The sequence below is a fragment of the Drosophila mojavensis genome, unplaced genomic scaffold (genome assembly GCF_018153725.1).
Source record: "Drosophila mojavensis isolate 15081-1352.22 unplaced genomic scaffold, ASM1815372v1 contig_151, whole genome shotgun sequence".
Lineage (NCBI taxonomy): Eukaryota > Metazoa > Arthropoda > Insecta > Diptera > Drosophilidae > Drosophila > Drosophila mojavensis.
This window is the reverse complement of record NW_025318684.1, coordinates 1,167,013-1,185,569: the sequence shown is the minus strand read 5'-3', so window position 1 is coordinate 1,185,569 and position 18,557 is coordinate 1,167,013. Positions and strand designations below refer to the sequence as shown.

The window sequence follows — 18,557 nt, the reverse complement described above, 5'->3', positions numbered from 1 at the left end:
AACGATATTATATTTTCATCCTCCATCCATAATTTGATAAAACTCTCCTCGTGGAAGCAGATCATCCTTTAAAGAGTACCTTATAATCGGTCACTCCCAACCACCGGCATTTTGAATAGCAAAAAAAAATAAATAAATAAATAAATAAAATAAATGAATGTAGAACTTCTTTAGCTTTTTCCGCATTTTATTGTAATCTCATTCATTGTTTAGCCACAAAATTCGAAACTTAATGGATTATCTACGGCATTAGCCGCTCGAATAAGCCCTGAGTTAGTTCATATAAGTACTACTAGAATATACATTGCATTTAAAATCTTCAATCGCATAAGAGCATCAAGTTTAATGCTTGACACGTTAAAAATAATTTAGTAGTGTAAGCCCCGATTTGGTTAAGCTGTTTAGCTGAAGGACTGATATTACAATAGATTCTTACAAATCATATACTCACGGATCATATCCTAGTGTATAAATTAGTTGTTTACTTTTCGCTCTCCCCAGGTCTTAAGACTCTACAAGACCTATGTAGTCAATCAGAAGTTAGAGAAGGACATTGTTCAACACGATTTACAGCTCCAATATACGTAAATATATACACTACAGTAGAATTCGGTTATAATGAGCAAACTTATATGGTAACAGCGTTTTCCATCTATAACGACAGTCCCATAACCGTCGTTATAACCGAATTTTAGGCGGTGCTTGATGCAGCATAAAATTTTATTATTGAGAGCGAATTGCTTTTATTATTTCGGGAGCGTAATTGTTTAATAATTTTACCCTCAGCCAACTCACTGAAAATGGCATCCAAGAGGAATGGAATGGAAATTAGATCATACACCTGTGTGTTACTATAAGAATGGGTAAACTGCAACCAAATATCGCCACCCGAGTCCCCAGTTAACACATGAACATATGTATGTGTACACACACATGATAAAAATTATTATTATTCGTAGTTATATATAGGAGACTACATAATGTTTGCTAAAGGTTGCTATTATTTGATTCGGTTATTTCTTAGCATGGGACTTGCGATTAGAGCACCTTATTCATCGAGAAATGCAGTAGACACTTTAGGCTTACTACCTGTTACACCTGCTTGCAAGCAGAAAAAAACAATTTTCTATGGTCTTAAGAAGTTTGCTCAAGGTATTGCAGTTAACCTCCATTTGTCATTTATTGTTACGCAGCCTGAAGGTCTCACAAAACGAAACGGAAATAAAAAGGAACCCGTGTGGTAAAGCCTATTCAGGCGTGAGATGTCTCTCACTGTCCCCATCAGAGGAGTTTTTTTTCTTTAAGCAAGCTGACCAAGCTGACCAAGCTGACCTCTCAATCCAGAATGTTTTCCTTTGCTTAGTCGGTTTGGCTTTCGCTTGGCGCGTGCGTTCGCCGAAATTACACTGCTTAACAAACACTTTCTTCTCTTATATAGCACAAGTTTCATAATGCGAAGAATGTCAGAATATCGAAGCAAATAATTCTTATAAATCTCAACTAATTTTTTTCCAATGATTTCAAAAAATACAATTTCACGAATTTCGAAAAAAATGTACTATTGGTCCTTACAAGTTTGGCCGAAATGTTTTCTTTACAGTGTACGACATCACGTAACGCCCAAAAATTAAATAGACACCAACATCAATTGTCCTTGTGCTAACCTAATATATCCGTTTCTAATCAGAACGCTTCATCGCCTAGAATAAAGAAAAAGTCTTGCAAACAGCTCAATGTATATATAGAATGTCTTGTGGTGTGCTCGAGACGGAGGCAGGTTCAATTAATATTATTGTGGTTTTCATACCCTGAACCCATTGAAAATGGGAAATCAGGCTGTAATGGTTTTGTTAAAAATTATGTAACGGGCAGAAGGAGGTGTGGCAGACCCCATAAAGTATATATATTCTTGATCACGGCGACGAGCTGAAACAATATAGCGCTGTCCGTCCGTCCGTATGAGTCGATCTCAAAAGATACTAAAGCTAGAGAGCTGAAATTTGGCATGCATACTCGTGTATACCATACGCAGTACGAGTTTGTATTATTTTATCGATAAATCATCCGATAACTTTTTTATCGAGAATAATCGAAAAATTGATTTTGTTTTTTCAGCCTCATTGGAATACTATTAGACCTGGAGACTTCAGATTTACTGAATTAAATTAAATTATTCAACAAATAAATTCGTATAATATTGCCCACATTGCAGCGCAGCCCAAGCGCAGTCGCTGCTTACTGCGCCGTTAGCAGAGCGCGTGCTAATACGTGCGTATGAATGCATGTGTATATATGCGTGTGTTAAAAGAAGTGCAGAATGATTAGAATATCAGCAGGGTTCAGGGTATCTCCTAGTCGAGCAACCTCGACTAGAGCCTTCTTACTTGTTTCTAAATAGATTTGTAAATACAATATGATCAAATAAATCTTTATAAGTATAAAGATATATATATATATATATATATATATATATATATATATATATATATATATATATATATATATATATTATTTATTATTATTATATATATTGGCAACAGCAGAACATGCCCGTTTTGCTAACTAACTTTCAATATAAAATATTGGGACGAGAAGATATATCTTAGCGGGTGCATGACAAACCTCCCCTAATAACCTATTAGATGAACCTGACATGTAGATAATTATCGCTTTCCTACAATACATTGTGACGGGGCTAGAATTTTATTTGAATCTCCCTAACCTATTGCCATCCCTTAACATTTTTTTTATCGTGATGATAAGCCGTTCCGCCTTTAAAAGCCGTGTTCCGCTTTTTTAAAAGAGTAACCCACGATACCATACAAATTATTTCCATTCTTTATAAAAGTATATAATTATCAAGAGGCGTGTGTTTATTAAATATTCGCATTTTATGCATTCTTTGACAATGCCAGGGTAATAGACAATCGTTCGCAACCGATTCGGAAGTGAACTCAACCATTGAAAATGAGAGAGCACACTAAAATAGTTTCGTTCAAATGTAAAAATCCGATAACTAACCGGTTATACCTGGTACATCTTGAAACCGAGATTCTCTACATAGATATTTTTTGACATAGATATTTTTTGTATAAAAAGCCGAATATTAAATCAAAATTGTTGGCCTATTGAAAGCTTCTAACGTACGCTCTAGCTAGGCAAATCCTGATAATAAGGGTATCCTTTACCTACTTTTGTAGGACTAATGGTTCTCTTGCTCTTCTCCACACGCTTAGGTATCCGTCACAGCAAAAATATGATCCTTTGACTCATCTGAGAAAAGTCAACTGAATTATCCACATTCGGCTTAGCAAATTGCAGACATTTCCTCCGATTTATTAAACTTACGTATGGCCTCCTGCGTGGAGTCTTCTTATGATTAGGTAGCACTACTATTGTTCCTTATCTCGGTAATATTTGGAAGGTTGACCTGGCTCTGGACAGACAGGCTTTGCTTACCAACCAGATAAGGAATTTAATTAATTTACGGGGTCTTCCAGGCCTGTCTCTATTTGTTATATACATTTCTACAAACCTAATATACCCTGATTTACCATTTTCAAGGTTTGAGGCTATAATTATATAAAAATATTTGATAAAATCAGCTTGATTATAATGGATGATATTCCTGAATTCATTTATCAATCAAATTGAATGCCTATATTGACGCACAATAACCTATCAAAGATGTGAGCATAAAAAATGAAAGCATTTACCTAATCCTCTTATAGGTCTTCTTTACGATTTACGTTTTTAAGCATGCAAACACTGAAAGCAGTCTGGAATTCTGCACTGGGACCCAGGGTTTAGACAAAGGGAAAAAGTACAGTTGTAAGGCAAATACATTTCTTCAAGAAGTGCGTTCAAATAGAATATACCCTGAATATGACTGAAGTTTTGCAAATTGAATAACTAAAGTTAGGCGTAAAACATACTTTATCTATTGGACAACAGATAAACAACAATACTTCTGGTCATAATTATTATCCCATCAATAGTTATCGTCAAATTTTATTGGTCTACGAAATGAAGGGAATATATTGCATTCGTACATGGCCCGTATGTGTGGTTGTCTGCTTGTATTTAGGCCAATATTGTCGCTGATGTATGTATAGATACAACTAGTTTTGAAAGCTTTAGATATACTATATATATAGGCCAAAAATTGTATAACACGATTACGATTTTCATTTTCAATCTTATATAATGTATGACATGTTCATATGACATGTTCACAATATTTCCCATCTGGAGAAGGATATTGTAAAACATAGAAATGTAAGAAGAAGAGAGTAAAACTTACCATAGTCACGGGCAGACCGCCAGGCGTACCATTAGCATACGAGTAGGGAGACACCAAATATCCCATATTAAAAGTCGGGGTATGAGGTTCAAGTTTATCTGAAGAAAAACAAAACAAAATTTATAATTTTCCCAATAGGCTCAGCATTTTCTTTTATACCCTGAACTCATTGAAAACGGGAAATCAGGGTATAATAATTTTTTTTTAAAGTATGTACGAGGTAGAAGAAAGCGTGGGATACCCCACAAAGTATATATATTCTTGATCAGGGTGACGAGCTAAGTCGATTTAGCCCTGTCCGTCCGTCAGTATCTTTGAACGCGTCGATCTCAGAAGATATGAGAGTTACAGACTTCAAATCATTTTTTCCTAGATTCGTGTATTACGCACCGTTTTTCCAAAAATCGATAACATTATTTTGTTATTGATTAAAAACCTTATTAAATTATATCTCCTACACCCCTGCTCTAGCTAGAGTCTTGCAATTTTAAATGTAGATTCATATGTATATTATAAAATTTCGATTTCTGTTATAATTACAACGCCGAGATCTCACAAGATATAAGAGCTAGTCTCCGGCTAACTCAGTTTGTCGCCCTGCTCAAGAATATATATACTTTGTGGGGTCTGCCACGCCTCCTTCTGCCTGTTACATACAGTTCAGCAAACCATGAATAATTTCTTTTGTAAACATACTTAATGAAAAAAATTATCGGATGAGTTATCGAAAAAATCTGAATGCCCTTTTGCTCATACGGACGGACAGACGGACAGGGCTATATCAACTCAGCTCGTCGCCCTAATCAAGAATATATATATTTTGTGGCGTCTGCCACGCCTCCTTCTGTCTGTTACATACATTTCAACAAAGCCATTATACCCTGATTTCCCATTGAAAGTGGGTTTAGGGTATAAAAAAAATATGTGTCGATCATCTAAGAAGAATAATTAAATAATTCACAGCGTGTTAGAAAAACAAGACAAACAAAACGTTGCAATCGGGCGTTGCCAACTGTCCTCATAAGGTAAATAAGAGTCCTCAGTAGCTGAACGCAGATTTTCCCGATTTAAAAATTTACTGGATAAAGAGGCGTAACAATTAGTTTTGTGTCATCGATAAAGGGGGTTACCAGTAACTCAGCTATCCATATTTGAAGCTTTTAGCTTTTAAACTGTAGGATATATATTTTTTGCCACGCCTCTGTGGGCGTAGATATGTCCGTAGCTTTTTATACTAAATCGAAGATATACACGAGTAGGAATGCACAAATGTGTATATGTATATGTATATGCATATGTATATATATGTATATGTATATATATATATATATATATATATATATATATATATGTATATGTATATGTATATGTATATGTATATGTATATGTATATGTATATGTATATGTATATGTATATGTATATGTATATGTATATGTATATGTATATGTATATGTATATGTATATGTATATGTATATGTATATGTATATGTATATGTATATGTATATGTATATGTATATGTATATGTATATGTATATGTATATGTATATGTATATGTATATGTACATATATGTATATGATATGTATATCTTAAATCAACATTTTTAGGAGAAGGAAGCCGTAAGCACGGGCTGGGAATTAGCCAACGCAAGCAGCAGTTGCAGCGGCAGAAGCAGAGGTCTGCCTCGGCCTCTGGACCGAAGTCCAGAAACAGCAGCCAAAGAAGGTATGAAAAGTAATGGGTAACAAAATAATCCACGCGTTCTCGAGACAACAAGCGTCTGCCAACAACAACAATCAAACAAGAACTTCAAGACATCAGCAGACACTAACAATTTCGACTGCAGCAGCGACGTTGGCAGTGGCAGCGGCTGCAGCAGCTGAACACGACCGTCGTCGATTCTACGAAAACTCATTAATTTCCAAGGATACACAAATACAACAACAGACCGTGTTTGTGTTGCCTACGAGTGCATATGTATACGCACTTACACATGCATACAGGCGGGCATGCACTCAGCAGCAGCAACAACAAAAGGGGTACAGATTTGATTGTATGTATGTACGTACGTATTTATACATATGGGTGTGTGTGCATGCACAGTCACAATGTGTCGGTGCTGCCATTTTAGCCATTAAGTTGCTAGATTTAGCAATTTTAGCCACAAATATAGCTATTTTCAAACAAATTTATTATAATTTAAAATTTTCCACTTTTAGCAATTTTGTGATTTCACAATAACATCATCTTAATAAAAAGAACTCAGCTTGTTTAAAATCATAACAATATCGATAAATCGCACAAATTTGTGAATAGTAGCTCGATAGTTGTGAACAATAAATAGTTCACATCACATCACACATCATCACATCATTAGTGCGCTAAGCTAAAGCTTTAAATTGTCTGCTGTTTTGTCAGATTTACTAAAAGTTTTATTAAATATGCCAAAAACCTATGCCCAAAAATTTCGATGTGTGGTTGAGTGGCGAGTTTAGAGAGGATTCGCAAGGTTGCCACAGACTCAACAAGGACCTATTGCGCCTATTGCAAGTGCACTATTGGCGCGAAGCTTTATGATGTGCGCCACCACGCTGCCACATATGTATGTATATGTACATAAGTGCGATGAGTGCGTGTACACAGAAAAACAAATTGCCTTTTGTTGCAAAATGTGACCAGACGGAGGAGCATGAGGCTGCTAAAAACACTCAATGCTATTTTAAACATAAGATTAGTTTCTATACACATTTTTAATAAAAACTCTTTATACAAACTTGGAAAAATCTTACAGATATGGATTACAAAGGCATGATAAATGCTGCCAAAAACTTGTTTGGCAAAAATAAGCGACAGCGTAAAATACGCTATTAATGACGAAGAACATGTATTGGAATAATTGGACAACATTTTAACTATCATTTAAAGATTTAATAATAAATGAAAGTGATAATCAAACTTGGCAATTTCCTTTAGCAATTTTAATAAAGTTTTTAGCAATTTTAGCAACTTTTTTTTTAAATCTAGCAATTCTTGCCATCAAAATTCTGGCAGCACTGAGTCACATATGTATGTATGTATATTTATACATGTAATGCATGAACACACGCGCTTCTTTATGATGCATGTGCACACCTTACACACGTCTCTATTTTGTTCAAGCTGATCGACGCACATTACATTAGTGTAATGTCCACAAATTTTCTTTTCATTTGTATATGTACGAAAAATTGACGAATTTAGTTTCTTTTACCTTAAATGCTGTGATTCCGTTTATTTTTATTTTTTTTAATTTTATTTAAATTTATTTATTTATTTTTTTTTTTTTACACACAAATAAATAAATAAACAAACAAATAAATATGCATGTATTTTTCTTTTTCATAGAGAGAAATCCTACCAGACTCTGAAACAACTAGGCATACACGCATGTCCATGCAGGTACGTACATCCATGCATGCATACAAACGTTTCTGTATGCATGACACATACACATACACACATTTGTACACAACCTATGTATATGTATGCAGAATTGTCAATGTACGCCGTTCCTTTTTCATACTCCAGTCCCAGCAGTCCAGCCCAAGCTGCGATCGCCGAGGCCCGTCGCTGATTACGACTCGTTATCTCTCTCTTTTTGTTTTTTAACGGTCAGCATGAACGAACAGTGTTCCGCAGAATCTCCTTCAATGGCGAAGTAAAGGTAAAAAGCTCGTTAACTGTTCTGTCATGGGCTTTTAAAACGGCGACGTAAACGCAGACGGCAATGTTATTGTTAACAAGTTATGTTTAGCACAACGCCCATCGTCTTTCGTATATGTACATATATATGTGTGTATATACATATATTGTATGTACATACATATTAATGTATGTATGTCTGTATGCAGATATTGTTGCTAACACTGGTACACATACATATCCCTAAATCCATACATATCCACATACTTGTGTACATACATACAGATATGCATGAACGTACATGTTGTATGTTTACATATTATATAATATTCAAATATACATTTATGTGTGCGTGCATGTAAATGAACAAAGGCATATGTATGTATATGGATAAATAATTATCTTTATTTTATATACATACATGTATGTATGTACATATGTATATGTACATTGTGCAAGGTATTTATTGTATTTTTAAATTGAATTTTCAAATGATATTTTTTTAATTTTATCAATTTCCCACAAGAGTAATCTAGTCGATACTGATCGACTACTATGTAGGTACCGTTACCCTGCAAACTGTTCGTATTCCACGCAAACATAACAAACAATGCATACATACATATGTACATATGTATGTCCATACATATGTATGTCCATATGTATGTGTACATACATATTGTATGTATGTACACACATACTCATGAATTCACACACAAGGTCTGCTGACTGCGCAGTTGACGCAGCGATTTCATGTATTATGTTGTTTATTGAATAAGTCCTCTTATAGGTGGACCAACTTTCAGAACATCGCTTTAAAAAGTCTCGTTCATATAAACGGACTAGCGGAACGACGGAACAACATCTGCATACATTTTTATCCTTGTCCATCCATCATGGCGACGAGCTGAGTCGATTTGGCCCCGTCCGTCTGTTTGTCTGTCCGTTTACCCGTATGTATGAACGCGTCGATTTCAGAAGATATAAGAGCTAGGGACTTAAACATTTTTTTAAATGTCCACATATATAGCGCGAATATCGAGTTAATCACAAAAATCGATAACTCATCCCGTTATTTTTTATCGATAAAAACCGTTATCGAAAATCATTTTTAAAATTATATCTCCTACATCTTTAAAGCTAGAGTCTTCAAATTTTAAAAGTACTTATCTGCCACGCCCCCTTCTGCCTGCTACATACATTTCCACAAAACCTTTATACCCTGATTTCCAATGTTCACTGTGTTCAGGGTATAATTATATCTCCTACATCTTTAAAGGTAGAGTGTCCAAATTTTAAATATATATTTATGTAGATGATTTAATTCCATTTCGATTTTTGTTAGAATTTACCCCCCTACCCCTATATTCACCCCCTCACCCTCACCTTTATCATAATCTGAATCACCATAATCATAATCTGAAAGTTTCATGAAGATCGTCCATCGACAAGAAAAGTTATCAAATAATTAAGTTCCCACAGTAAGTCACCACTGCACCCAATGCGTGTTTATGCGTGCGTGCGTATGCCTGTGTGGGTGCGCTTGCGTGTGTGCATGCGTGTGTTTGTGCATGTGCCAATAATTATTGGAATATCAGAAGCTAGAAGGGTTCAGGAGATCTCGTATTCGAGTATTCTCGACTAGAGCTTTCTTACTTGTTTACGTCCCGTCTTGCTGTGCGTCCGTATGCCCGTATGAAAGCAAACCATTTCGACACTATTGAAGCTAGAGACTTGAAATTTTGAATATATGTATGTATATATCCTATGATCTTCCGGAGAAAGCTGAAATTTCGAATACGTGTCAAATCGGATCTGACTAGAAGCTTGAAATGTAGATAGTTAATTAACCAGTGTTGCCAAATCAGCTTTTTTCCGCCAAATCAGGCTTTTTATACCCTGAACCCATTGAAAATGGGAAATCAGGGTATAATAGTTTTTTTTTTTTTAAGTATGTAACAGGCAGAAGGAGGCGAGGCAGACCCCACAAAGTATATATATTCTTGATCAGGGCGACGAGCTGAGTCTATTTGGCCCTGTCCGTCTGTTTGTCTGTCCATCCGTCCGTCCGTCCGTATGTATGAACGCGTCGATCTCAGAAGATATAAGAGCTAGAGACTTGAAATAGGTCCGTGTATATCACGCGCATATCAAGTTTTTCTTTATATATCGATAATTACTCCCGATATTTTATTATCGATTAAAAACCTTATCGAAAGCTAGTTATTTAATTATACCTCCTACACCTTTGAAGCTAGAGCTTCCAAATTTTTAATGTAGACTTATATGTATTTTATATAATTTCGATTTTTGTTGTATTTCACCCCCGCCCCTATATCCACCCCCTCACCCTCACCTTTGTAAAAGGCGTATTTCAAGTACTAGAGACGTGTGCTTTGCAATGTACATACATTTTTACCATATGATTACGCTCTAAAAGTTTCATTAAGATTGTACGTCTAGAAATTAAATTATTCAGCGCAGCCCAAGCGCAGTCGCTGCTTACTGCGCAGTTAGCAGAGCGCGTTCTAATACGTGCGTGTATATGTATGTGTGTCGAAAAGAAGTGCAGACTGATTAGAATATCAGATTAGAGGATTCAGGGTATCTCCTAGTCGAGCAGTCTCGACTAGAGTCTTCTTACTTCTTTTTTAATAATTTAAATATTTAAATATCATATTAAATATATTTAAATATCAAGCAAATCAAAGCAAAAACCATCAGCTTTTTTGTCCGATTTTTTTTTTCACAAAATTTCAGCTTTTTTTAAAAGTATCTTTCCATTAAAAGCAGCTTTTTTTTGCTCAACAAAAGTTGGCAGCACTGCTGATAACGTCCTCTATCGATGATCTAAAAACAATTGTTAAGCGTCTTAAGGAGCGTTGTACACCGAAAAATACCCTGTAATGATCATATTTTTAAAACGTAAGCATTATACATATATACATATAGCATATATGTGTATTAGAAATTTTCTGGAGTATTAGAGCTAGAAACTCAAAAAAACACAACAAGAATATATGCATATATATATATATATACATGTACTAAATAAGGTCGTTTCAAAACAGATAACGAGTCGTGAATGGATATATTGCAGTCGGTAGCTCGGTCCTAAACTACTCTCTTTTAAGTGTTATCGATTAAAAATCTTATCGAATACCACTACCTAGCCCCCCCATCCCCTAAAACTTTACAAAAACGTATTAAAAGTACTAGAAACTCTGTTAAATACACATAAGTACATAAATATATATAAACGTCATTCTCTTGCGCTTAAAGTTTGTTGAAGATGATATCTTCCCGTCAACCATGCCATAAGGAAGTTCACTAACCATGGCCGAAATTGCAGCCAAGGCACAGTCCTATGTATTCTTCTAGTATATGCAGAAAGAGGCGAAGAATCCTTGTCAAGGGCTTCAGGGTTTTTAGGGTTCTCGTACTTGACCAGACTCGACTAAAGTTTTCATTCATGTTTTACTATCAATGTATAATACAATAGTTTTATGCAGTAAAAGACATGTATGTAACATGTATGTACATATGTATTTATCAATGATCAGTACCCTTACTTGTGTGCGTAGCAGCCACACAAATGCTGCTAAAACAGAGAGAGAGTGAGAGAATGAGAGAGAGACAAACTGCCATGCCGACGTCACTCAAATGATTCTATACTATGTTATTTAAATAATTTTCTAAAATCGTTTTGTTTTAATTAAACAGTTAAATGTTTTTATGTTAAAACCTATTACAAAAAAGTCAAAAAGTCAACTGTAAAAATAAAGTTGTTTTTTTTTTGGGCTATCTGCGGCTTAGGTAGAATGATTGCGGACACTCATATATATATAAAGAAAGCAAAAATATATAGCAAGAGAAAAAAGGAGAAAAAAAAAATTAAAAAAAAAAAAAAAAAAAAAAAAACAAGAAATGAAGTAGCGTGTCGACGAGCCGATCTGCATCACCTTGTTAGCACCATGGAACGGATGCTAAAGTTACTGTCCCCGACGACGACAGCGGCAGCGACGTCGGCAGCAACATCAGCAGCCGGTTATTTATCCCGCCCCGCACACCAACATCGGCTTCGCCATCAACTGTAAGCACATGTTTTTTGCCGTCTTATTTAGTTTGTTTATAAAAACAGTGCATGACACACGCATACATAAACCGCACACATTTACAAATAAACATACCTTCAAACATATATAAATACGTTCTTAACGACACATAGCCATATGAACTCACGTATACATACATGTGTACATATGTATATATTTATGTATATATAAATATATATTTATGTATATGTGTGTGTGTGCGTGAGTTTTTTGTGTATGCAGGAAAATGTAAGAATGCTTTAGTCGGATGGTCAGATACCACGTGATTGACAATTCATCTGTATGCCTATTGGTTCTTCTGATAGTCTTAACTATATTTTGATATTCTTAACTATAGATACAAACAAGGCAATATGTCGTCGCATTCCCGCAAAATGATCGTATGTCGACAAATTTAATTTTACAGAAGCTTTTTTACGTATTCTAACCGTTCTCTACGATCATTTCACGGGAATGCGACGATGTATTAGATATAATTTTGGCACTATATTAAAATACTCACTAAATACGGGACTGTGATCCGGCCGCGTCACCGTCTTGCTGCCCTTTTCCTATTAGAATAATAGAATTGGTTAGAGCTCATTTACAAAAATTTATATTACACTTCAAATATCTTATTAATTTAGTCAAAGAGCAACAAAATCATACCTCACTCTCTGTTAAATCAATTAAACTTGACTTTTCTTCGACTAAAAGGTTCTCGGATGATATTTTCTCATCTTCGCGATCACCTTCATCCTTAAATATCTTAACTTCATCCGTGCTGCCTAAATCATCACCGGATGAGCCATGACGCGTATGTGTATGCGGCATGGTTTATATCTTCCGGATTTCTAAATTTTATTTTTAAATATCGCCACGATTCTGATAAATGGCATGATAAATCAGTCCAGATGATCTTAATTGGTTACAGGGATAACTAGACTTGTCCTCCATTTTCTGTACTCCAAGTGCAATCTCACGTTTTCTTCGAAGGCATTGCGTAAAAAGCGTCGTCCATTTTGGTTCCAATTACAATCTGTAAATATGATATTTATTAATAATCAAACTTCACAATTGATCTTAACTGATTTCAAAAGGAAAACATCAAGTATTCTATGATTTTGAACTAAATTGTATTTATTCAAATATTAACACTTTCCAATTTATAGGCATAGCATTGAATAATATTTTCTTCACCCAACCAGTGGGAAGTCAACAGATACGATATAATTATGCACTTTGGTATATATGTAGGTATTTTCGGCTAACTTGAGTTTCAATCAGGACAAGAAAGTCGTAAAAAGGGTGTCTATGTAGTATAGGGTTGCCATCCGTCCTGGAATTCCGGGACATGTCCCGCTTTTGTACGTAATGTCCCGGTGTCCCGAGCTGACACGAAATTGTCCCGGTTCTCTGCTACTTCGATCAAAAAATTCGTCATTTTGACAAAATGCGACTGTAAATGCAAACTTGAAGAAGTTTTTGTCGAGGCAAGTGAAGAATTCTTTTGTGAAAAGCAGCGTTGATGAGGTAGTACTTTTTTTTTGTAACAAGTATGTATTCTTCCTTAAATATTTAATGGTCAATTTTCTCGGTTTGATTAAATCACAGCTCCCTCTTGCCCTCGCCCTGGCACTTTGGATATTTTTTAACTTTTATTTTTGCATGTCTATAGAATTTTTAGGATTACCAATTACAAGGCTTAGTTGAATTCAAAGGTCATTCTATGTATTTGTTTGGGTAATATGTAAAAATAAAGGAATAATAATAATAATAATCGAAATCCAGATATTCAAGCTTATCATATCTAAAACATTTTTGACAACAGAGTCGACATTTATTATTTAGTATATATATTTATAATAGATATATTTTTAATCGATATTTCAGAATATTCTTAATTAAATCTCAGTTCAAGTATAGCCAATACAGAAAATAGTTTAAAATTAGTTTCCCTTGAATTCAATGGATATAATCGTGTGACCCGTTCAATAGCCTAGAAACAACGAAAACTTGCGATTAATTTATTAAATCACATACATATATGTAGAGTTGGGCGATTTTCATTCCGCTGAAAATGTTGGAGTGGAGTTTAAATTTGATCGCGAGGATTTAGGATCAAATATTTAATTCAAACGTAATTGCTTGTAAAAATGTTGCTTAAAATTGTATGGCATAATCTTATGAAAATCTCTCACTCGGGGTCAGAGTACGCACCTCCGCTTAAAGCTGTTTCCCTAATTTAAAATTGATGCAAATGCGTATTAACCAACATAGGGTATCGAATAGTCATACTTTTCCGAATATGAAAGATCCGCGTTAGCGGCAGGTAGGCGATCCATGCATACATAAGTCCCACGTCTAATAACTCTCGTTAAAAGTAAAATTAACGAAGTCTTATGGTAGACAAACCGACCTGGCGATCGACGACGTTCTCTTCCTAGAACAGTTAGTGCTAGTGCTTCAGTGTCTTCCGAAGAGACGAAAACACATGCAAAAGGCAACCCAATGGAATACGAACAAACATTTAAAGCCACACATACATACATTTGTAGATATTTAAACACATACACGTGCAAGCATATCGTAGCGTTCCATAGAGAGAGCGAGCGAGAGAGAGAGTGAGAGAGAGAGAGAGGTGTGTTGGTGTATATTCGTAGGGCCATGTGAAGTTGGAACCTCGCATCGCATACACACCATGCTTACAAACATATTTACGTACAAATATATAGAAATCAGGCAACAGTTTGCGATAGCGTTCGTGTATGTGTATGTGTATGTGTACACTCTCAGCAGGGAATAAGGCTAACTATTAGTTCAAGGTAACAAGCGAACCCAAAACCACGACGACAACAACCAACAACAGCGGTGGCATGAAACTAATGATACGAGTTTCTATTTAGAGACGTGATTGTAGGATTTCAACAGGTAGAAAAAACGAACGCAACAAAACAAAAAGAAGAGAATATGAAAATGTTTCGTATTTTCAGCAAATAAACGAATACACACATAAACAAACAACGATCAGTGAATGTGTGTGTGTATGAACAACTGTGTGTGCGTCATTTAATATTTGTACATGTGCGTGTATTCGAATTCGAAGAATTTACGTTAAAAAAAATTAACTACGAGTGTGAGCACATTTCTATGCATGCCTGTATATTTATTTCTATGTGCATGTGCATGTGTATATAATACAAAGCGGTTGTATCCACTCTTCGTTAAATTGTTTATGAGTACTTCGCGTAAAAACAGAAGCTTGCATGAAGTCGGCCAAAGAATGTATATTTGTAAATTTGCCGTCGGTATAACAGGTATACGAACTTATTTTGCCAGCAAGCCTTTTTGTTTTTAATTTATTTAAATTATTAATATTTTTATTGAAGTTGGATGCTTTAACTTTGGCACAAGAACCTTATAATAGTTTGCAATATACATTAATCAATTTTCGCACTCATTTGATACTTGAGTATTTGTATCTTATTTTTTATTATTTGTATATACTTACATACATGTGCGCACTCCGATATAATCGTGCATGTGTGGGCATTCAAATACAAGTGTATACATGTATATTCGTGGATTGTAATCATTTAAAGATTATATTGCCTACACATTTAAGCAATGCACACATAATGGCCTGAATTTTGATACAAGAATTATAAAATTTAGCTTTTTAGCGCTAATATAACTTTTATGCATGTTAACTTTCATTGGTCACACGCATTTGCCGCTACACAACGCATACATTTACACAGACGCATACACGCGCGCGCACGCAAAATACACAATCAAATACAGACGATGACGATCGCGAAGCCAAAGCCAGCCACACTTTACACATATGTGAACAGATACTCAGCCAGATACAGTCATATGCATGTATGCATCAGTATCTGTTAATTTACATATATATACATGTATATATATATATGCATTCCTCTATATATATGCCATGTATCTTGATTTTGTTAAGCATAAAATCAGACACGCAACGCGACGGTGCGATCCTTCATTTATAGAATTTTTGCCTGAACATTTCCAAATTAAAATATATATTTCACAATCAATTTGTCACTAAGACCACTATTTTTGATTCAATTATAATTCAAATGCGCTAAATTAATAATTAAAAACACTTGAAAATATCACACAACCGCTTTCAACCTCGCGCAACATAAACTAAAAATTAACAGAGCTTCGATGCTTCCGTAACGCAACTGAATGCTATAGTTAACAGTAAGCGTTGAAGGGAAATTTTAAAAGGGCAATGTTAACTATAACAGCGCAAGTGTAATGTAAAACAGCTGGTGCATATCAAATATTTTTAAAAGGGCAATGTTAGACAGAACTAGCAACTGTCATGCTTTCAACGCTGGTTAAAAATAAACAGCTGTTGCATGAAATTTTGGCTATCGATAAAAATGTATGGAAAAACTTTATCATCGATATTTTCTTACACAGTATGTAGTCTAGTATTACCACTAACCACAGAACTAGACTAGAACCACGATTGAGTGAGTCTTTTATCAGTGCTCTGGTTAGTGGTATTACTGTCGACCGACTCACCGGTTGTTCCACCAAAAATTAACAGCTGACATAAATTGGAATAATACCGATATATTTGAAACAAAATTTGACTTAAGCAGGACCAGACCTCCACTTATAGTTAGATTTAAACTTATGACGATAAAATAACTTTATTCAACTAAAGGTTTATATGTCAATAATTTGTATTTTAATATATCAACAATTTAAACCTGCGTAAAGTCGCCCATGTGCTTCAAATAAGTGGGATATTATCTAAATATAAGAAAAAGACGAAACTTTGGTATTATACATAGTTCTGATCACGTACGCTACTATATATACTAAATTTCAATTTATTAGTTCTACCATCTTAATATAAATGATTTACATGATTTATATTTATAAAATCGTTCATCATTAATTCACTGCTATATATATATGGATCTCAGCCTTCACGCTATAGACAAAAATTAATGAGGTCAATTTCACAATAACTAATCCTTAATTTAATAACTAAATTGGAACAGTTCTTCTTCATGGTAGATCGAAGCGAGCTGGGTAAGTTTGTCATCACAGTAGGATCTATACTTAAGAATTTACTATATGCGCACCTTGTGGATATCCTGAACGGACATTGATAATCAGTAACCTGCGTAAAAGACTATATTTTAATATCAAGCATAATTTAGTATATTCAAATAATACGTTTTGTCTGACTTCCATTCCGATTACATTTTTTCAGTTACTTCAAATTTCATTTATGGTTTAAATGATGGGGAATCCGTAGATAAATCATCATATATCATAATATATTTTACAAATAGATGTCAGTAAAGCTAAATTTTTTCTTTTGACGCACCTTAGACAATTAAGTATCCTTCAATCATACTGCACATAACAGACTCAGATTTACTGTAAAAATAAATAAAATTATGATATCAGACAATGCCTTAATAGTAAATGTTTACTAATAATAAATAAAATCAGCTGTTTAGTATTTTGCGTTGGATTGGAACAGTTCTCTTCATGGTAGATCGAAGCGAGCTGGGTAAGTTTGTCATCACAGTAGGATCTATACTTTCTTAGGAATTTACTATATGCGCACCTTTTGGATATCCTGAACGGACATTGGTAATCAGTAACCTGCGTAAAAGAGTATATTTTAATGTCAAGCATAATTTAGCATATTCAAATAATACGTTTTGTCTGACTTCCATTCCGATTACATTTTTTCAGTTACTTCAAATTTCATTTATGGTTTAAATGATGGGGAATCCGTAGATAAATCATCATATATCATAATATATTTTACAAATAGATGTCAGTAAAGCTACATTTTTTCTTTTGACGCACCTTAGACAATTAAGTATCCTTCTTCAATCATACTGCACATAACAGACTCAGATTTACTGTAAAAATAAATAAAATTATGATATCAGACAATGCCTTAATAGTAAATGTTTACTAATAATAAATAAAATCAGCTGTTTAGTATTTTGCGTTGGATTGGAACAGTTCTCTTCATGGTAGATCGAAGCGAGCTGGGTAACTTTGTCATCACAGTAGGATCTATACTTTCTTAGGAATTTACTATATGCGCACCTTTTGGATATCCTGAACGGACATTGATAATCAGTAACCTGCGTAAAAGACTATATTTTAATATCAAGCATAATTTAGTATATTCAAATAATACGTTTTGTCTGACTTCCATTCCGATTACATTTTTTCAGTTACTTCAAATTTCATTTATGGTTTAAATGATGGGGAATCCGTAGATAAATCATCATATATCATAATATATTTTACAAATAGATGTCAGTAAAGCTAAATTTTTTCTTTTGACGCACCTTAGACAATTAAGTATCCTTCTTCAATCATACTGCACATAACAGACTCAGATTTACTGTAAAAATAAATAAAATTATGATATCAGACAATGCCTT

General features: G+C 34.4%; 1 protein-coding gene and 2 long non-coding RNA genes across 6 annotated transcripts in view; 1 reads left to right on the top strand and 2 right to left on the bottom strand.

Annotated features, from left to right (window-relative positions):
• LOC6585830 (protein pangolin, isoforms A/H/I/S) overlaps positions 1-16,303 on the bottom strand; it is a 53,512-nt gene extending 37,209 nt beyond the window's left edge. Inside the window, exons 1-4 of one of the 3 annotated variants that reach the window (XM_015160790.3) lie at positions 15,590-16,303; positions 12,748-13,117; positions 12,602-12,650; positions 4,304-4,401 (exon numbers count right to left, since the gene is read on the bottom strand). In XM_015160790.3, the coding sequence (XP_015016276.1) occupies positions 4,304-4,401; positions 12,602-12,650; positions 12,748-12,912 (312 nt within the window). In that variant the 5' untranslated portion in view covers positions 12,913-13,117; positions 15,590-16,303. The remainder of the gene's footprint in view (positions 1-4,303; positions 4,402-12,601; positions 12,651-12,747; positions 13,118-15,589) is intronic. The other 2 variants (XM_015160783.3, XM_002011419.4) reach the window with 2 other exon arrangements.
• Positions 13,115-13,868, top strand: LOC122756757. Its single transcript, XR_006356607.1, has 2 exons — positions 13,115-13,611; positions 13,693-13,868. It is a non-coding gene; the product is annotated as an uncharacterized LOC122756757 (long non-coding RNA).
• A 378-nt stretch (positions 16,304-16,681) lies between the features above and the next one.
• LOC122756756 lies at positions 16,682-17,958 on the bottom strand. Of its 2 annotated transcripts, XR_006356606.1 has the most exons (4): positions 17,811-17,958; positions 17,717-17,754; positions 17,471-17,523; positions 16,682-17,260 (listed from the first exon to the last, which is right to left on the bottom strand). It is a non-coding gene; the product is annotated as an uncharacterized LOC122756756 (long non-coding RNA). The 2 variants fall into 2 exon arrangements; XR_006356605.1 differs by having other exon boundaries at positions 17,471-17,754.
• Positions 17,959-18,557: the final 599 nt, after the last annotated feature.